At 36.9% G+C, this 19,842-nt stretch overlaps 1 protein-coding gene across 1 annotated transcript in view; it reads left to right on the top strand.

The window, feature by feature from the left end:
- Positions 1 to 15,889, top strand: part of mRpS31 (mitochondrial ribosomal protein S31) — a 72,179-nt gene extending 56,290 nt beyond the window's left edge. Inside the window, exons 2-8 of the mRNA XM_069314183.1 lie at positions 2,825 to 2,949; positions 3,818 to 4,385; positions 4,854 to 4,962; positions 6,494 to 6,632; positions 8,822 to 8,989; positions 12,197 to 12,432; positions 15,209 to 15,889. Coding sequence (XP_069170284.1) covers positions 2,894 to 2,949; positions 3,818 to 4,385; positions 4,854 to 4,962; positions 6,494 to 6,632; positions 8,822 to 8,989; positions 12,197 to 12,432; positions 15,209 to 15,474 — 1,542 coding nt within the window. The 5' untranslated portion in view covers positions 2,825 to 2,893 and the 3' untranslated portion in view covers positions 15,475 to 15,889. The remainder of the gene's footprint in view (positions 1 to 2,824; positions 2,950 to 3,817; positions 4,386 to 4,853; positions 4,963 to 6,493; positions 6,633 to 8,821; positions 8,990 to 12,196; positions 12,433 to 15,208) is intronic.
- Positions 15,890 to 19,842: the final 3,953 nt, after the last annotated feature.

The raw sequence follows: 19,842 nt of genomic DNA, 5'->3' as shown, positions 1-19,842 counted from the left end.
TGTTATCATCCATACAGATTCGAGAACCGCCATTGAAACCTTGCAACAAGAACACATATGTGATAACATCCATCTGATCACAAATGTCTTATCATTCATGCACACACTCAAACGACAAGGCCGACGGGTACTTATCAACTGGGTGCCAAGTCATGTGGGTCTAATAGGAAATGACATTGCAGACGAAGCTGCAAAACTTGCTACTAAGAGGAGAAATGTAGACATTTACGTACCACAGAGTCTATCTCAGATGAAGAAAGTAATTCTAAACAGAGCAATGCGAAAGATGTACAGTGACCACACCACAGCAGTTGCAACTTCAGGATCTGCGGGTTGGTACAAGAATTCAACCAACTACGAACCACTTAGTTTGATGAAAGGGGGCAGTAGAACAACAGAAGTGCACTTACATCGCATCAGGCTTGGATACCCATGTGTATGGGAAATCGGCTTACAGGTTCCGGAAGATGAGAGGAAATGTCAACACTGTGGAGAAATGCCCGACAAGCACCACTGGAACATTATCTAACACAGTGCACAGTTACAAACCCGTTAAGATTTCAACTTAGATTCAACAGAGCAGAGGAAGTTGTTAAACACATAGGGCAAAATCTTACTGAAGCGACCATACGAGTCATGAATACTCATCCTCCGCCCAGGTAATACAGAAACAAGCGTCACTTAGTGGGCCAGCCAGAGGCTTAGGGCCCGCGCAGGATTATCCCTGCTAAAAAGAAAAAAAAAAAAAAAAAAAAAAAAAAAAAAAAAAAAAAAGTTGATAGTGTTCTCTTCTGCCGACAGATGGCATCAGCTGTGTTATTATTACTTCCGAATTGCTTATGAGAAGGTTTTATACCATTTATGATAAGTATTAGATAACTGGAGTTCCGCAATTACTTTTATTTGTCAACTGTTCAGGATATCATCATATTATGTCTGGTTAGGCCGTACTGCTCTTGATTGATGAAGATTAAGCCACCCAAGAGGTGGCACGGGCATGAATAGCCCGTAAATACTGCTCTCGTAATATTATTCAGGGGGGTGGAGAACTATCAAGTGAAAGCGCCAAACCATTACGACCATATAGCACTCGGAAGGGATCAGGATGCGGATTTAGGATGGAACGGGGGAAAGGACCTCCCTCTTGGGCGGTCGGGGATTGAACGTGGACCTGTAGGAAACGAGACCGTCGCTCTACCGTCCAGCCCAAGTGGTTAAGCGTAATATTATTAAAACAACAATTTATGCATATAATAACAGAATTTCACACTAAAAATACTTGGATATATTGAAATTTGGTAGTGAATTCCAATCTAGGAATCTCCTATGACTAAACTGTACTTTTTAATCATTTTTATGTACTTACTACTTATTATTAAATTATTAAGTACTTACTATAATAAATAAATAAATTATTTTATTTAATATTTAAATTAAATGATAAAATATTAGGTAATAATAAATCATTGTGTAGGGGGACAGGCAGCCAGTGTATATATATATGTTAGGCTATACCAAGGTGCCACAAAGGTGCCACAAAGGTGCCAAATTAAAGACTGGGTGCTGCCGGGGCGGGCCCAAGGGCTGCTGGCGGCCCTGGCCAGGCTGAACTTCCGCGCCCTTATAATCACCATTGTTTAATAATCTTCACAGGGAGAAACAACTGTAAATATAGGAATAGTTTATTACAACATACACGGTAAAGAAAACAGCTCGGAAACTAAGGAAATAAAGCTGCCGAAAAAAACATTAAAGTCCACTTCAAGTTCAAGTATGTTTATTGAGACAATAAAAAAATACGGCACGGGCATGAATAGCCCGTAAGGCCTATACTCTGTGGCCTCCTCATATATAACATGGTAGCAGCACACTGCTGTGGACACGAGACACACAGCACTGCTCCTGTGTCAGGAAGTCCACTACGGGCTCACTATAGCCCGTGCTACTTGCCCCGCTCCTGTGCCAGGTAAGCTACGGGCTCACCATAGCCCGTGCTACTTGGAACTTGTTCCGAGTAGCTAAATCTATAACAACAACAACAACAACAACACTGCTGTGTACTTCACGTTATACGTATGAAACTAAGAACAAAATCTGCTGTTAATTACTTTATCTTCTGTCATTTCTTTTTTATTAACACGCTTAGGAATAGACTTTTTTATTGGCATTCCAGTTTTGTCAAGAGAGGAAATAAATCTTTATCGGGATAGCTATCTCTTTGGTTTAGAAACTTATTTAGGAAATTATACCTTCTTTTTGGTTAAATTTCGACAAGCCGCCGGCTTCCTGTCCGCGTCGAGGCCACTAGTGTTGGTGGTCCTCAGGTAATATCATTGAAGATAGAGAGTATCTTTGTCTATTTGTGAGATAGACATTAATTATATATTTAGTATTCGAAAAATTGTAATGAATCACTTGTTAATAATGAACTGTATTGTTCACTAATCTTTTAATACGAATTTAAATATACTTTCTAAATTTACAATATAGATCAAAACTTCATGTAACTCAGTTCGAAGCTACCCAACTACTTGGATTGGACGGTAGAGCGACGGTCTCGCTTCATGCAGGTCGGCGTTCAATCCCCGACCGTCCAAGTGGTTAGGCACCATTTCTTTCTCCCCGTCCCATCCCAAATCCTTATCCTGACCCCTTCCCAGTGCTAGATAGTCGTAATGGCTTGGCGCTTTTCCTTGGTATTTCCCTCCCTCTCTCAATTCGAAGCTCATCGCTTGCTTCGATGAATATACTTAAAAACTGTTTGTTATTGATTACAATTACTGAAATAATCTATAAATTTTGTCAATTTGACAAAATATTTCAGTGAGAGATATTTTCCTGCCGAGCATTATTTGTGGTTGATAACGTGACGACTCTGGACCATAACACAACGATGGCTGCTGCCTTGCGTCCGAGGGCTGCTCAAGCCCTTCGTGTGGTCCTCAACGGGTATGTGCTTAGGGGGAGTTATCTTGCAGAATATTACAGATAGTTTCAACATGAAAGTTTACATTAATTTAGTTTAGGGCTCAAGGGTGTAGATCATGGTTAATATATCGTTAAAATAGGAACTTGTACCTTGCTTTTTCCAAGCACCCGGTGAAGCCTTAGCAGTACATTAAATATTTTTTTTTTGCACTATACGTGAAAGGATAACTTAATTGATATTGCAGAAAGGATATAAATAAACTATTAGCATTACTTTCTATATGTCTGGGTTTTCAAATTAATAAAGGTTAGAGTTCCGTTAGTGTTCCGTTAGTAATAAAGGTTAATTAATAAAGGTTATAAGCATTTGTGATTTAATCCCATTTCAATAAGTGATCTGTTAAGTGTATCGTTGGTGTCTGTAGCACATACTAATCTAAGGACTCTGACTTAATGTTGATGTAGGTATATGTTGGGTTTTTTTTTGCCAGGTCAAGCTCGTTCATTAAAGCTACTCTGATTATCTAGAATCTATTATCAGGATAATGGTTTCCAGTAGCAAATTCTTTCTGTAACATAAAGGTCTCTAGACTATTGCAGTTTCACTGTACGTATATGCCTTTACATTTAAAAGGCATTGCTTATGTCTTATTCAAGCAGCTATATACTCTGCTTTGATAATGAATGATGAAATTTCACAAAATCATATTTTTATAGAGGCATGTACATATGTAATCAGTATTTTAAGTTAAAATTACAATATTTGTAAAGATTTTGCCTTTAACTGCATGCATATTGACAGTTATTACATTTGCAGTATCATAAGTTAGTGGGTTTTATTATTACAAAAATTTGCTGGACTAGGCTGTTATTTTTGTTTTGTTTTCAGATATGGATTTCGACCTTGGCATCAAACCCGAGCATTTTGTAAGATTCCTCCAGATGATGCCAAACCAGTGGAGGAGATACAGAAATCTCAAACAGAAAAGCAACAAGAACAGACAGGAGACATAAATAAAACTGCATTGAGGACTGAAGAATCTCTGAATGAAGGAAAGCTGGAGATTGCACAGAGTTCTGAGAAGCTTCTCACAGAAGTGAAGCAAGATCGGTCGTTACATAAAATGGTGTCCTCTACGATAGATAAAGACCATTCTCAGGATAACAAACAAGATGCCACACAAAAAATGGAGGTGCCTTACGAAGAAGACAAAATTGACCACTCAGTAGACACGATTGCCACAGGGCAAAAGATTGAAGAAGCTTTGACTGGAGTGAAACAAGAGACCAAGGACGAGATATTACCACAAAAGGGTGAGAAGGTTGTTACTGAAAAGGGACAGATAGCAGCCCAAGTTAGTGAAGAGTCAATTGTTGAAAAGAAAGAAGAGAATGTAGTTGATAAAGGCACAGCTGCCAAGAAAAAGCTTAATGATCTTCTCACATCACTAGCTACAGTAAGGATTAGATTTTGTTTCTCATAATAACAGTAGGTATAATGTCTCTAGATTATATTGACTCAAGTGACTTCTTGGATGTATGTATGTCATTTTATTCCTGCATCAGAGTTAGCAACACCATCATTAAAAGTGAAGTATAGTAAATTAATAAATTTCTGATGATCTAAAAATGAAAAAATTGCACAAAACACATTTTGTTTAATTCTAGGCATAAGAATTGAATATTTTGAAAGTACTTTTATATTTTTTACCATTCTTATGACAGTGACCTCAATTGATCTGTTTTACCTTTGTACTGTACTTAATAACTAACTACTGTACTGTGATTTGATTAAAATTTTGTGTACACAGTATTACTTAAACTTTTTCATTAATAATTGAATTTTAAATTTTTTATGACTAAATCTGTGTGCCTTCTGTATGTTTATGGAAGTTGAATTATGAATAATTTATAATCTCTTTCAGGCAGAGATCATACCAGTGGAGCCCACGTTGAAACTGTCTAGACCTAAAGCTCGACAGAAGAAAAAGGACAAGAGTAAAGAGCCTGCTCAGGCAGCTGATCCTCTCATTGGTAAATAACATCTGTACTTCTGTTATCTAACTGTTAAATTATGCAGATGCATTTCTTTGTAGATTGTTAAATGTACAAATACATTCCTTTCATGCTTATGTGACTTACGGTTTCATTTAGAAACTGAAAAACTTGTGCAAAATACAGTAATCTAGTTAACGATATTGTCCTCCAGTACATTTTCTCGATTTGCCACTGTTTAAAAATACATCTGATTTGCCTAACCAGAAATGTACGAAACCAAAAAACCCACTTAACAAATTGAGGCTGGTGCATAGGAAATATTAATATTAAAATGCTTTAATTTTTACTAATACAGCCTGTACTGTATATTGCATTTTGAATGGATTGGTCGAGTCTGTACAAAATGTGACGCATTGGGTGAGAGACCAGGTTGTTTTATCAGCTTGGATTACAAGTAAAGTACGTGCTGCTGATTTGTAGTCAATATAATACTGTGTTAACAGTATAAATCCTCTTTCTGTGTTGGCCTTTCTTTTTTTCCCCTTGTAATGTATTTTAATACTGTAATTAGCTGAAAATGCTTTTTATTTGTTACAGTTGTAGCCAATTTAACAATAATAGATACAGTATTAAATACCTCTAAAACAACTGTTTGTTTTCTACTAAATTTATTCACAATACTATAGACCACATAATAAAATGCTAATCAGTTATCCTCACTTTCTGGTGGCAGTTTTAAATTAAGAAGAGCAAATTGAATTTCCTTTCTCTTCACACAAATGATTCCTTTGGTCACATTTCATACATCAGTACCTCTTGCCACCGTTTCATGCATTCATCTTTCTTTCGAGCAACACAACTTTTGGGTGGGATTGCCAACTCTAGTGAGCTGAAAGGCAATTGATTGTGCTTTGTGAAGCCTCTAGTGTGACAAAAAGGATAGAAGAGAGGCTAAGATTACTCTATTCAGTAGGGATTTGCCTCATAGTCATGTTTAACCAATGTGTCTATAAAGCACAAAATCCCCACCTTTGTGGATTTTGGGGAAAATAATAGGGAAGAAGATTTACTGTTTCAATGTGTTTCATTTGGTCTTGACATCTGTGCCATATGTTCCCACTGGACTATAATGTGATCTTAATAATGTGCGAATTATCACTATATCTGTGGGAGCAGCAGCAGAAGTTTGTTCAGGCAAAGACTTTTTACAAACTCAAGGCATTATTTTGTTATTATTTTATGTATTAAATTTTTTTTTGTGGAATGCCTCATAATTTACTAGAAAAGATGTGATGACCAAACCACACATCAGAAAATGGAGAAACGACGACGTATAGGTCCGTCCTGGGCCATTGTCAAGTCCTCACACGACTTGATGATGGTCCAGGATGGACTGATATGTTGTCGTTTCTCCATTTTCTGATGTGTGGTTTGGTCATCATATCTTCAGCCATGTTACTGTGTCTTAGTTCTCACTTGCTGCCTTATTCAAGAATCTGACAAAATTTTGAACCATGCTGTAAAAGTTCTAAAATTTTAATCATGTACATGTACTGTACTTTTGTAGGATCTGAGCTTCTCTCTGCAACCAAAGAAGTGGCAGAAAATCTGGGTGGTGACACAAAGGCCACCGAGTCTGAGTTGCTGTCTGCTCTGAGATCGCACGCTGCAAATGAATTGCCTGATGAAAAACCAGTTGCTCTGAGGTAATTTTGTATTTATTTGCCCTCTATTTTGTATGATGAAAGTAAAAGTTTTGTGGAAAAATTAGTTAAGCCAAGAAAACCCAGATTTAATGAAGAGATTATGAGAACGTTTAACCCCTCAAAGTGTGGATATTGTCTAGTGTTAATTGTCTAGTGAAATGTGGTCGTCATCATGAGATGATTGATTTGTCAGTGTTTGAAAACCAATGTTGACCATATGGTTGTAATAGGTTAATGAAGTCTCCCAGTAGTCATGGGAGGCTTGCAAACTGACTTGGAGTCGGATATAATTCAACTCCTGGTCTCTTCCCATTACTTGATAACTGTGGCATTTACCTTATATTCTACCCAAATACCACTAATCTCCACAAAGAAAATATACTAACTTTAATAAATAAAGAATTATGAAAATAAAGATGTAAAAATACTTTTGAAATACACATGGTAATCAAAATAGAATGTCATATGTTCTCATTTGTCATTCCTCAGCTATTTTGTCGAGTTTATTACCATATATCTTTCTGGACACCTATGACCATCACTTAATCAAGAGCAATTGTATAATTTTTTCAGGATGACACCAAGTAGGTCTATAATTTTGTTCTGCTCAAATATTATTGAGTTGGTCTGTTTAGCACTCTGACCTATTTCATACAAAATGGTCTGCCATTTCACCAAGTTTCTTCAATTGGTTTTTGTAACTTTATAATAATTAAACAATCCTGCATATTTATCAGTAACATATCAATATATTGTAGTATAATTTTAGATCTTTAGATATTCATTTTTCTATTTTAATTTGTTGGTTTTTTGATAATAGAAAAATAAGAATATTTTTACGGACATAGAAATCTAGTTGGTATTTTACCTACTTGAGCTGTTTGATGGGGTTCTGGGAGTTCTTCTACTCCCCAAGCCTGGCCCGAGGCCAGGCTTGACTTGTGAGAACTTGGTCCAACAAGCTGATGCTTGGAGAGGCCAACAGGCCCACATATCCAGCACTTCTTGAAGAAAACTATCTAGTTTTTTCTTGAAGATGGCCATGGTTGTTCTGGCAATATTTCTTATATTTGCTCGGAGTATGTTGAACAACTGTGGACCTCTGATGTTTATACAGTGTTCTTCGATTGTGCCTGTGACACCCCTGCTCTTCACTGGCTCTATTCTTCATTTTCTTCCATATCATTTACTCCAGTATGTTTTTATTTTACTGTGTAGATTTGGGACCTGACCCTCCAGTATTTTCCACATTTATATTATTTGTTATCTCTCATCTCCTTTCTAGTGAGTATATTTGGAGAGCTTTGAGACGATCCCAATAATTTAGGTGTTTTATCGTGCCTATGTATGCTGAATATTTTCTGTATTCCATCTATTTCAGCAATCTCTCCTGCTCTGAAGGGGGAAGTAAATACTGAGCAATATTCAAGACAGGACAGCACAAGTGATTTGAATAGTACAACAGGTGTGAGGGATTCCTGGATTTGAAAGTTCTCGTAATCCATGCTATCATTTTTCTGGCTGATGCAATATTTGCTTGGTTATACTCCCTAAGTGTTAGATCATCAGACATCATTATTCCAAGATCCCTTACATGTTGTTTCTTACTATGGGCAGATGTGATTGTGTTTTGTACCCTGTATTATGATTAAGGTCCTCATTTTTACTGTACCTGAGTACCTGGAATTTATCACTGTTAAACATGTTATTTTCTGCTGCCCAGTCAAAAAACTTTATTATCTGCTTGTAGTTTTCGATGTCTTCAGCAGAGGTAATTTTCATGCCGATTTTTGTGTCATCTGCAAAGGATGATATGAAGCTGAGACTTGTATTTTTGTCTATATGTATCTGATATAAGAATATGGAAAAGTAGTGGTGCAAGTACTATACCTTGAGGTACAGAGCTTTTAACTACACTTGGACTTGATTTTATTTGATTGACTATTACTCTGTGTTCTGTTTGACAGAAAATTGAGTATCCACCTCAGTACTCAGTATTCAGTACTCGATATTACTCAGTTTGTCAACATTCAGAAGAGTGATGAGGACACTAGAGATGATTTGAAGTATTTAAGGGTTATGCTCATTTTTGAGGCCTGTAGATCCTATTGTTCTAAATGCTGATTTATATTGCATTCATCAGCTTAACACCAACTTAACACAATTCTATTCCTTTCCATGCCTCTTAGTGATTTGCTTGTGGGTATGAAAGTCGAGAGAAAGCAGAGCAAGTCAGTACGGGAATTTCCTCGTCCTAAGCGTTACGATCGAGAGCACGAGGCTTCCCAGAGAGGTTCGAGAGATGGAGCACAGGACCAAAGAAGGTGGCAAAGGACTACGAGTAAATCTGAACCCAGGTTAGTCTTTTAAAAGTTAATATTCTTTTTCTTAGCACCTGTTGTGCCTCTAGTCTCGAGAATTCTGTAAGGTTATTTACAGTATTAGAATATTGTGTATTAAATACTGGTACGGTTTTTCCAGCACATAAGATGCACATAATTTACTAGGTTTATTTTTTTTTAGTATGCTTCATTATATATTTATTGAAAGTGATTTTCAAGTTGTTTTGTGTGGAAAACATATGATTTTTGTGCATATAAGCACAGTATATAATCAGACCATGAGGCAAAAACATGCATCCTCTCCACTGGCAAAGTCAGTAACTTGGCTGCTTAAAGTCTTTGAAGCTTGGGAAATGTAAATTCCTGTCACTTACCAGATGCAGAAATTCTTACTTAATTTTTGTTAGTAAACCATAAAAATGACAGTGTTCATAACAATTAATTTTGCATCTTGTATGTTATTTTATTAATTTTGAAATAATCAAGAATCTAAAATCTTTAATTTCTTTTAGGGGGGGGGGGGGCAGATTTTTGGATTATTTTATATGTGGTTTACCACCCTTCACACTGGGCATTTGTGGCACAAGTCTACTTTCTTATTCTTTAGTTTACTTTGTTTGGCAACTTGATTTATTTGTAAAGTCATATTATATAGTACAGTATAAAGAAATATGCAAAGTGCTCAAAAGCATGTACTGTATTTTATTGATTATCTAAACATGTAAGGCAGATAAGGTCACATTTTATGTCACTGGCCACTTAAGACAGCTGTTGGCATTCAAAATAAAATAAAAAACAGAAAAACGATACTTTAATCATTTTTCTGGAGAAAATCTATAGAATGAATTAAAAAGAGGAGGTATTGATCCATGTAAGGACACCAGAATCTAAGTTGCCTCTCAAGGAGTCGCCGATTTTGACATTGTTGCAGCTGTGTAGCTTTTCATATCTCGGCTGTTGTGCCGAGATACTGTAATTGCAAAATTCGGGACCACAGGTACTGTACTGGAGCATACCTGGAGAGGGTTCTGGGAGTTCTTCTACTCCCTGAGCCCGGCCTCGACTTATACTGTATGTACAATTTGATTGTTGCTGCCAGAGGCAGCTAGTTTATTGTGCACCCCATACTCATCCTGTGAGCGGTAGCGCAAAAAGCATTACAGAGGGCACAAAAGGTCTTTATCAGACCTCATCTTAGATTATTACATAAACAATTTCATCTATCCTTCACACGTTATAGTTACAATGTCAGCTAATTACAGAGAAAGTGCTATCTCAAGAGCTATATATTTACAATAAGTCATTATACATTAATGGTAGGTCTTGTCGCTAATACATAATAGTTTGACCAATGGAGATATTACAGAGCTTCTGTTTTGTCGTAGAGCAGCTTCCTCTAGGAGCTAGAGCTTCTACTCTATCCTAGAGTAGAGGAGCTTCTGTTTATTATTAGTCCTCACAATACACTACTTGTTTCTTAATCTCATATGTCGTTTATCTACTGGAAGCGAAATGTATATACAGTGAAAGGATTTCAGGTAATTTATCCATGGTAATAAGATAGGTTGCCATATCATACAGAGTAAGCTTAGATTTGTCTCTAAATGGCTCAATTTTATTACAATCCAAGATATAGTGTTCGAGTGTGTGTTCCTGTCTTTGTCCACACACTTTACACTTTACTTCATCTAGATCCCAATACAAGCCAAACTGCCAGAGATACTTGTGTAGCCAAGTCTTATACGAGCTGTGACATCTGTTAGTCTACTGACTTTGTTACTTGCCCCATACACATGTTTTACTTCACACATTTCATTGTGATGAACAATGGACCTGCTAGTTCTATTTGGCACTGTTCTACTTTCTTCAAATTCATCCAGGAATTTTCGTCTAATGACACTTTTAACTGTAATAACTTTACATACTGTATGTACAAGAGATGTTCAGTCCCTTGGTTGAATGAGAAATGTATTGCAGCTTGCTGTGCACTTAGGACAGTTGTGGCCTGATACCTCAATGTGTACTGGGCCTGATGGAAGAGAATTAAACCTGATAAGTCTGTAAACCTTGTTCTCTCATTTTATGTTGTGGCTAAATGGGACCATAATAACTGATCCAAGAGCTGTAACCATTGCATTGGTCAACAACTTTTCAAGTCTCTGAAGTGAACTGCTTTTGTACGACTGCGGCTAACAGGAGACCTTTGGACGTGATTACAGTTCATGCAGAAGGAAAGTGTGCAGTGTTCCTTACAGTCTCTCAGAGTTAAGAACAATGATCTTGACATGTGGGACACATTCTCTGTAGACAATAATCTTCCTTCTAGATACTGTATACAGTGCAGAATATCACAAAAAACATGTGATTACACTATATAACAATAAGGCAGGAGGGAGTTTTCCTCTATTAATTGGAGAAGGGCTCTGGAAGAGGAAGTATGATATCCAGAGGAAAGACTCATAGCCTTACAACCAATTTGTGTCCCATTACTTTAACTTTGTTCCTGTTCAAGTTATTAGAGAAGGTGATTAATGTCAGGCTGATATGATACTATACCTTGAACAAGGCAAGTTTCTTGGGGTAGTGGACACCGTGGGTGTCCAAGTTAAAGGATTTGCCAAATTGCCAATACTGTACTAAGAAACTCAGTATTTGCGTTCTTGGAGCTATAGTCATAAAATCATTTTAGTAATATTAATTTTATTTACCAACCTAACTCTTCTATATAGTCACTATGCAGGTTGAAATATTTGCATCATCTTAAAACCATCTTTATTATGCCAGCATCAAAGAAATCCAAACCTAGGATTTGTGAATGCAGTACAAAGACTAAATTTCTATGAAGCAAGTACAGACAAATGTGTTTAATTGCTAAAATGTCTAAACTTCGCTGGTGACAAATTTGGAACTACTAGTACTGTTCCAGTAAATTGCAGTCTTTGACATCTTTCATTGTTGCTTTCTGGTCATAATTTGGTTATAAATTATGACCAGAAAGCAACAATGCAAGATGTCAAAGACTGGTTATAGTCTTTGACATCTTGTTACTTTCTGATCACAATTTATATCTAGCCTTTGACATCTTGTTACTTTTTGACCACAATTTATATCCAGTTTTTGACATCTTGTTATTTTCTGATCACAATTTATATGCAGACTTTGATGTCTTGTTACTTTCTGATCACAATTTATACATATTAATACTTGAATTATTCATTCCAGAACACTGGCTCCTGTTGACCTTTTTGGTACAGAATGCCTTGGCATTTTTAGCAAAGAGCCGAGCAAGGAAAGGAAAAGTATGGCAGAGGCCGCGCCTTTGTTACCCGTATGGGAGACTACACACCAGCGGGAGGTACAGCAGTCTGTGTCTCACCCACCTGAAAATGCTTTTGTTGAAATGATACAGTGGACAAAGCAAGGCAAATTATGGACATTCCCCATTGATAATGAAGTTGGTAAGATTTCATTTTTTATTTGTTTTAATTTCATAGCATCCTTTCATCAAATTGTTCCATTTAAGAACTAATATATTGAGGTAAGGTGTTTCATAATTGTTTCTTGTTATATAGCACCTGTGTAACACAGCTCACTTATCCATATAATAGTAATACCAAAGGTACAGGGTACTCCCAAGCAAACATTTAGGGTGTTTGCGTGAAAGTATCAAGTGTACAGGTTCCAACCCTCCTCATGGCTGCTCCTGATTTTCTTTTCGATACATCACGTTAATGTGACTTCATTGTAAGTGGTAACACCCATTGTGTCTGTCTACTCTCTTCCTACCAACTTTGTACTATAGTTTATTATATTGTTTGATTTTCTTCATTCATATTTCTTAAGCATTCCATCCTCAAATAGTTATTTTTTATCAGTTGCTCTGTGTTTGAGTCTTCATCATTTATATGTATACATTTAAGGTAAGGTGCTGGTTTTTAGCTAGCTCTTTCTTATTTTGTCGTAAGTAAATAAGAAATATGCTTAATGGCTTTGTAAATTTCTATTATATTTTCTGAAAGAGCAGTTTATCTATAAAATAGCATCACAATCATGTTTATAGATGCATTTATTGAGATATTAACTTAAATACTATGTAATTAATACTGTATTTTGACCCAGTCCAAGAGATGGGCTTTCTTTGCACCAATGGTCAGTCCAGTAAGCTATATTGGCCCTTTTGAAGAGAAGATTGACCAATCTAACATGGGTATTATATTTTGCATTGTACTGGTATCACAATTTTTGTTTCTGGGTAGTAAGTTTAATTACCTAATTGCTTATGCCTAAAAAGTGTAAAAATGGCTATTATTCCTCTCAAGCTTAGGTTTTGTGACCAGGATAACAATACTTTGAATTTTATCTCTTTCCAATGAGAAAAATGGGTAAATTTGTATTTTTTATTTACAAAGTCAGAAAGACATAAAAATTAATGTGTATATATATTATACAAAAGTTATCCAACATGACCACAAGAGATTTAGAAGCGAGTAGTTTTCAAGATTTATGATTACACTGTAAATCACTTTCACAAATCAGTCTCCAATCATGTTCTCATTATGCTGTCTTTGATGCTGCTGTTCAAAGGCCAGCGTAGCCTGGTGGAGGCTCTTCCCCTTGCTCCTCTGATTACGCTTCCATGTTCTTGAATTTATCAAGACGAGCGTCACAGATGCGGACTTTGAGGGACATCCTGCAGCCCATTGTGCTGTAGCTCTTCACCAGCTCCACAGTTTTTGGCTTTGTGATTGCCCAAGGAAACCCCAAACCACTGCAATAAAGCTGTTATTAATGGCTTTCTCCTTCCTAGTGATATTCTTGGAAAATTCCTAGGAACACCAGGATCTTTTTGTTTTTATCTATGATCCAACTAAGACACCGGTTTTTACCTTTTCCTTAGCTTAGGGAAGAAGTCTTGAAGGTACAGTACTTGAAGGCTGTCAATTCCTTATCTAGTGCTATGCCAAATTGTTTCAGTTTGATGTGCAGTGGTGGTAACAGCACCTTCCCAGGTTCCACCAGTGGCTCCCACTTGATGCAGTTCCTTCCCCACAGAGAATTTAGTCTGCTGTGGTCAGTCCCACCTGTGGTAGTGTGCCTTGGTGTTCCTACTGTCCTAAAGGCTAAGATAGCAGGGAAACTTAGTAAAGCCACCTTGGAGAGCCACCCCTTTTGAAGTCTCTGATGATTGCCCAGTCATACTCATTATTCTTCAAAGCATCCAGCAAGGGCTGGAAAATTACTGCAAGTTGATAGATCAATTCAGTGCCAAGTAATGTTTTGGAAATGGTAAATTTCATAATATTGTCCTAGTCATAAAATAAAGTTTTGTGGGAAATAATATGTACAGTATATTCTATACTTTTGTGACATCAGCAATTAGACAACACTTAATACCCAGGGGTTCTGACTTCCAGGACAAGTGTGTGTCTTGCTTTCCAAATGTCCCTCGCGGTCACTTGTCCCTCGAAAGACTTCTTGGTGAATCGGATACTTTTGATATCGTTCCCCTTATGCGTTTCTGTTCTCGTATTGGCATCGTTGGTGATATTTAGCACCTTCTGATTGTTCCGCTCATTTCACGGTGCTACGTAGCCTTCTTGGTTTAGTGCCTTCTTTTGATAATTATTTAATACCCAGGGGAAATAATTTTACACATTGAGTTATCTTGTATTGAAATATTCATCTATGATCATCCATTGTCTAATTACTGGGGTGTTGAAGTTGTCTCTTGAGGCTCTCAGGACTTGGTTCAGTGGTCAGGTCACCTGCTGACACACTGCAATATGTTAATATAAAAAACAAGAATATATGTAACTGCAGAAGGCCTGTAGGCCAATAAGAGGAAGCACCTATTGAAACACCTTTGAAAAGATTACCTAGTTAAAGCTCAGGAACATAATATTCTATATTAACTATTAAAGTTGAAGAATAATGATCCAAAACTGTCCATCTTTTTGTGTTTTAGGTTTTCCAATCTATGCAGATCTGATCTATGCTGCCTTAATTCCTAATAATGAGCTTTACAAATATTTGGGATTGACAGTTTTTTCTAATCAGACATGGTTGAATTTTTGAAACAAATGGTTTTGTTTGATATATTTTCAGTATTTGCACATAAAAACTAATGTATTTAAAGACTTTAGAATAAAACTAACTTTTGTCTTTTTCATCCTATCCCACTCAAACTCCTGGTAATAAATATGAAAGAGATAATTAAATTTTAATTGCTTGTAGGCCTTGAGGAGGAGAAGAGTGTTGGATTCCACGAGCATGTCTTCTTGGAGCGTCACCTAGAGGGCTGGTGTCCACCGCGCGGACCCATCAGAAACTTCATGGAATTAGTGTGCACCGGACTTTCCAAAAATCCTTACATCACTGTGGAGCGTAAGCACGCGCACATACAGTGGTATAAGAACTATTTTGCAGAAAAGGAACAGTTGCTGAAGGAACTTGGGGCAATAGAATCTTCTCCTAAACTTGGTAAAGAAAACACCGTATGAAACTGGAAGAGTTTTTCATACATAGGATATTGTTAGTACTGTACTAAATATAAATATTCTGCAGTTTAGGAGAATAACTTTGCTTAATCAGAGAGGGAACACTTGTGTGCACCAAGCAATTGTTCAGTACCACTGGAAGTTGTGAAGGCTGGCTGGTATTGGCTAATTTGAAAAAACTTGACTGTCGTCAGTTCCTCCACTTGTATATTCTTTATTCTATGATGAGTCTAATGAAAGTACTAGTATGCTGATTATTTGTTTTCAGCAAAGAAATAATTGATTAAAATGGACTAATGGTTCAGAATCAATGACAAAACAATGGTAATACATAATATGGTGGGTACGGCAACTTGTTTAGTGTAAACAGCTTCTATTATCATTGTAAATTTGTGTAAATAATAACTGTTATAGATAGTCTGTTTCTTTTAATACTGCTATTAAAAATTATATAGCCTTTTTAGAGATGTGCTCATATATTGAAGCTCTTGAAAATAATTAAAGTGGCCTCCCTTATATAAATTCGAGGAGCACTGCTTATTACAGTGGTCTAGTCTTTGACTCACAACTGAGGATCCCAGGTTTGATTCCATGGCAGGACAGAAATGATAGGGAATTTTTCCTTCCACCTGATGCCTCTGTTCACCTAACAGTAAATAGGCATTTGTTAGGCAACTGTTGTGGGCGGCATCTGGGAAAGGTTAGTAGGTGACCTAGGAAAACGTCGATAAGCCCAAGTACAGGTTGCCTGTCCCCGACAACAGGAATGAAATTGACAAAAAATTTGTCATGCTCGATATTCCATATTTAGCTACTCTGCTAAATAATGTTTCCTCTAAGGCATAGAGAAAATACCTAAAATACTCAAGAACTGCAGGCACGGAATAAATATTTTGTGTCCTGAATGCAAGATATATTTTGCATATACAGTGTATACTCCTTTACTGTATAACTGGTCAGAGACTGGGCTGTGGGGACATTGATCCTTGTAAATATAAGGTAAACATTAAAAAAAAGTTAAAGAAATGCCTTGAACAGACATACTGTACTATACAATACACTATGTAGTTGGGTCATCAGTTTAAAACAAATATTATTGTACTTTTGCATGCTGCAGAAGTACAGTAAATACATGTGCATGGGATATCTAAACCTAATTACAAACAAGTAAAACTTTTGATTTAAAAGATACTTTAGAGTACTCTATTACAATGTCATTGGTGCATTCATTATAATTATACTACTATGGTGTTGTTATACCAGATGTTTTACTGAGTGGATTCTAGCAGAGATCCTTTACTGCTAGAATCCACTCAGTAAAACATCTAAACTACTGGGACCAACTAAAGAACCTAAATCTGTATTCTCTTGAGTACAGGCGGGAGAGATACATAATAATTTATACGTGGAAAATATTAGAGGGGCTGGTCCCAAACCTGCACACAGAAATAACATCACATGAGACCAGGAGGCATGGCAGGATATGCAAAATACCCCTGTTGAAAAGCAGAGGTGCAATAAGTACTCTGAGAGAGAACTCTATCAACATCAGAGGCCCCGAGACTGTTCAACATGCTTCCACTACACATAAGGGGCATAACTGGCCGACCCCTTACAGTGTTCAAGAAAGAACTGGATAAGCACCTCCAAAGGATACCTGATCAACCAGGCTGTGAGCAGACACGTCAAGCAGCCTGGTTCACCAGTCCAGCAACGAGGAGGCCTGGTCGATGACTGGGCTGCGGGGACACTAAGCTCCGGAAACACTTCAAGGTAAGGATGGTAGTATATACCGAATGAGTACCAGTACTTGTACTTACATTGGACTTACAGCCCAAATATTATCACAATAATAATAAAAACTTCAACTTTATGCAGTGGGGAGGCAACTGCTAAGAAAATTGGATAGCAGTGTAGAGAATAATGAGATGATTGTTATTAAAGGATAATAAGAAAAAACACTCGTCAGTTCATTATATGTTCAACACTAATCATTCACGTAGATTACCCACTGTCACACATAGGAAAAAAACCCATCCAAAATGGCACCCATTGCTTCACACAACTCTACACAGTGTGCTTCCTGTAATTTTTCCTGGTCTTGTTTAAAAGATTTGTTCAGTACCATGTTGGGATTTAGACCTGGTGATGAAACTGGTCTCGTCAATGTTTCATGTGAAATAGTGTTAAGTGTGTTACTCTCGCCCCAGTTTCCCACTCCCCTCACCCCACTCTCTCATCTTTCTTTCCCTCTTGACCCTCTCTACTAATCTCCACTCTCTCGCCTCTGACCCCCCACTCTCCACTCTCTCACCTCTGCCCCCCCACTCTCCACTTTCTCCCTCAATCCCTTTCTTTAAATATACCCTCTTCTCTTCCTTTTCTGTCTATCTCTGTGTTGTTACAGGATGAGAGCTATGCTCATAGTGTTCCGTCTTCCCAGTACTCTTTGTCACTTAACTTGTTCCAACTGTCTACCGCTCTGTAAAAGAAAAGTTTCTAATATTTTTTTGGCCCCATTGTTTCCTTAGCTTGAATCTATGACCTTGTTCTTAAGGTTGTCAGTTTCAGGAATTCCTCTCTTATCAATTTGATCGGTTCCTGTTATTATTTTGTAAGTAGTGGTGATATATTTTTTGGTCTTTTTTTCTCTGTCTCTTTTAAATATTATATAATAGTTTACAATTGGCATGTTGGTGGTAAAATGGTGGGAGGAGTCTAGCAGTGTGAAGTATTAACAAAATATTATTGTTACCTGGGGCTTGAGAAAGCATTTGAAGATGGTGGTGGTTCTTGTTTAAGATTCAGCTACTAGGAACAAACAGTTCAGTATGGTACATATATTGTTACGTGTATGGTACTTATATGGGCATGAGAATGGTACTTATATGGGCATGAGAATGGTACTTATATGGTCATATGTATAGTAATTAACTCGGCTCGTCTTCCTAAGGTTCCCAACGTCAAGAAAAGGTCAATTTAAGGTGTCCTCTCCTAACCTACCAGAGGACCCAAATCAGAAAACGGGACAGTACGTCATTTTGGCGACCAGCTTACATTTTCTGCCACACAGCCTTTTGCCAGGAAAGAATCGCAGCCCGGGCGAAATCGTCATTTTTCTCAAAACTCAAAATCAAAACTAGCCATAGAATCGCTTTGAAAATGGTACCATTGTGTTTACCACAGCAATTTACATTTCTTTCTGTAAAGGCTTTCTTTGCTAATTTTCAATATTAAGGCCTTTACATCCATATTTACCGAGATACGGCCATCTCAAATATCAAAAATTTCATCGTGTTTTCTCAACATATTATTAAGAAAAATTTGTTGAAAAACATGTAATAATAATAATAAAGAGCTGAATAAAAAGTGGGTAATGAAAATTAAGTAATTTCTATAATATTCCTTTACTTAGAGAGTATTTTGAATGGTACTTATATGGGCATATCTATGGTACTTACAATAGCATACGTATGGTACTTATAACAGCATATGTATGGTACTTATAACTGCATATGTATGGTACTTATATGGCATATGTATCGTGCTTATTATGGTATAGGTGTGGTACTTATAATAGGAAATATATGGTACTTATAATGCCATATGTGTGGTACTTATAATAGCAAATGTATGGTACCTATAATGGCATATGTATGGTACTTATAAAGTCATAAGTACGGTACTTGTAAAGACATACGTATGGTTCTTATAAAGACATGTATGATACTTGTAATGGCATGTGTATGGCCCTTATAATGGCATATGTATGGTACTTATAATGACATCATATGGTACTTATAAAGACATATGATGGTCCTTATAAAGCCATATGTATAGTACTCATAAAGCCATGAAAAGTACTGAACTTATAAAGACATGTATGATACTTATATTGGCATATGTATGGTACTTATAAAGGCATATGTATGGTATTTACATAGACACATATATGATACTTACAACGACATATCTATGGTACTTAGAAGGGCATATGTATGATACTTATATGGGCATATCAATGGTACTTACACGAGCCTATGTATAATACTTATATGGCCATTTTATGGTCATGTGTATGGTACATATATTGTTACGTGTATGGTACTTATATGGGCATGAGAATGGTACTTATATGGTCATATGTATAGTACTTAACTCAGCCCGTCCTCCTAAGGTTCCTAACGTCAAGAAAAGGTCAATTTAGGGTGTAATCGCCTAACCTACCACAGGACCCAAATCAGAAAACGGGACAGTACGTCACTCTAGCGACCAGCTTACATTTTCTGCCACACAGCCTTTTGCCAGGAAAGAATCGCAGCCCGGGCGAAATCGTCATTTTTCTCAAAACTCAAAATCAAAACTAGCCAT

This window comes from Procambarus clarkii, chromosome 78 (genome assembly GCF_040958095.1).
Source record: "Procambarus clarkii isolate CNS0578487 chromosome 78, FALCON_Pclarkii_2.0, whole genome shotgun sequence".
NCBI lineage: Eukaryota > Metazoa > Arthropoda > Malacostraca > Decapoda > Cambaridae > Procambarus > Procambarus clarkii.
The sequence above is the reverse complement of the archived record's forward strand: the minus strand, read 5'-3'. Positions and strand labels throughout refer to the sequence as shown.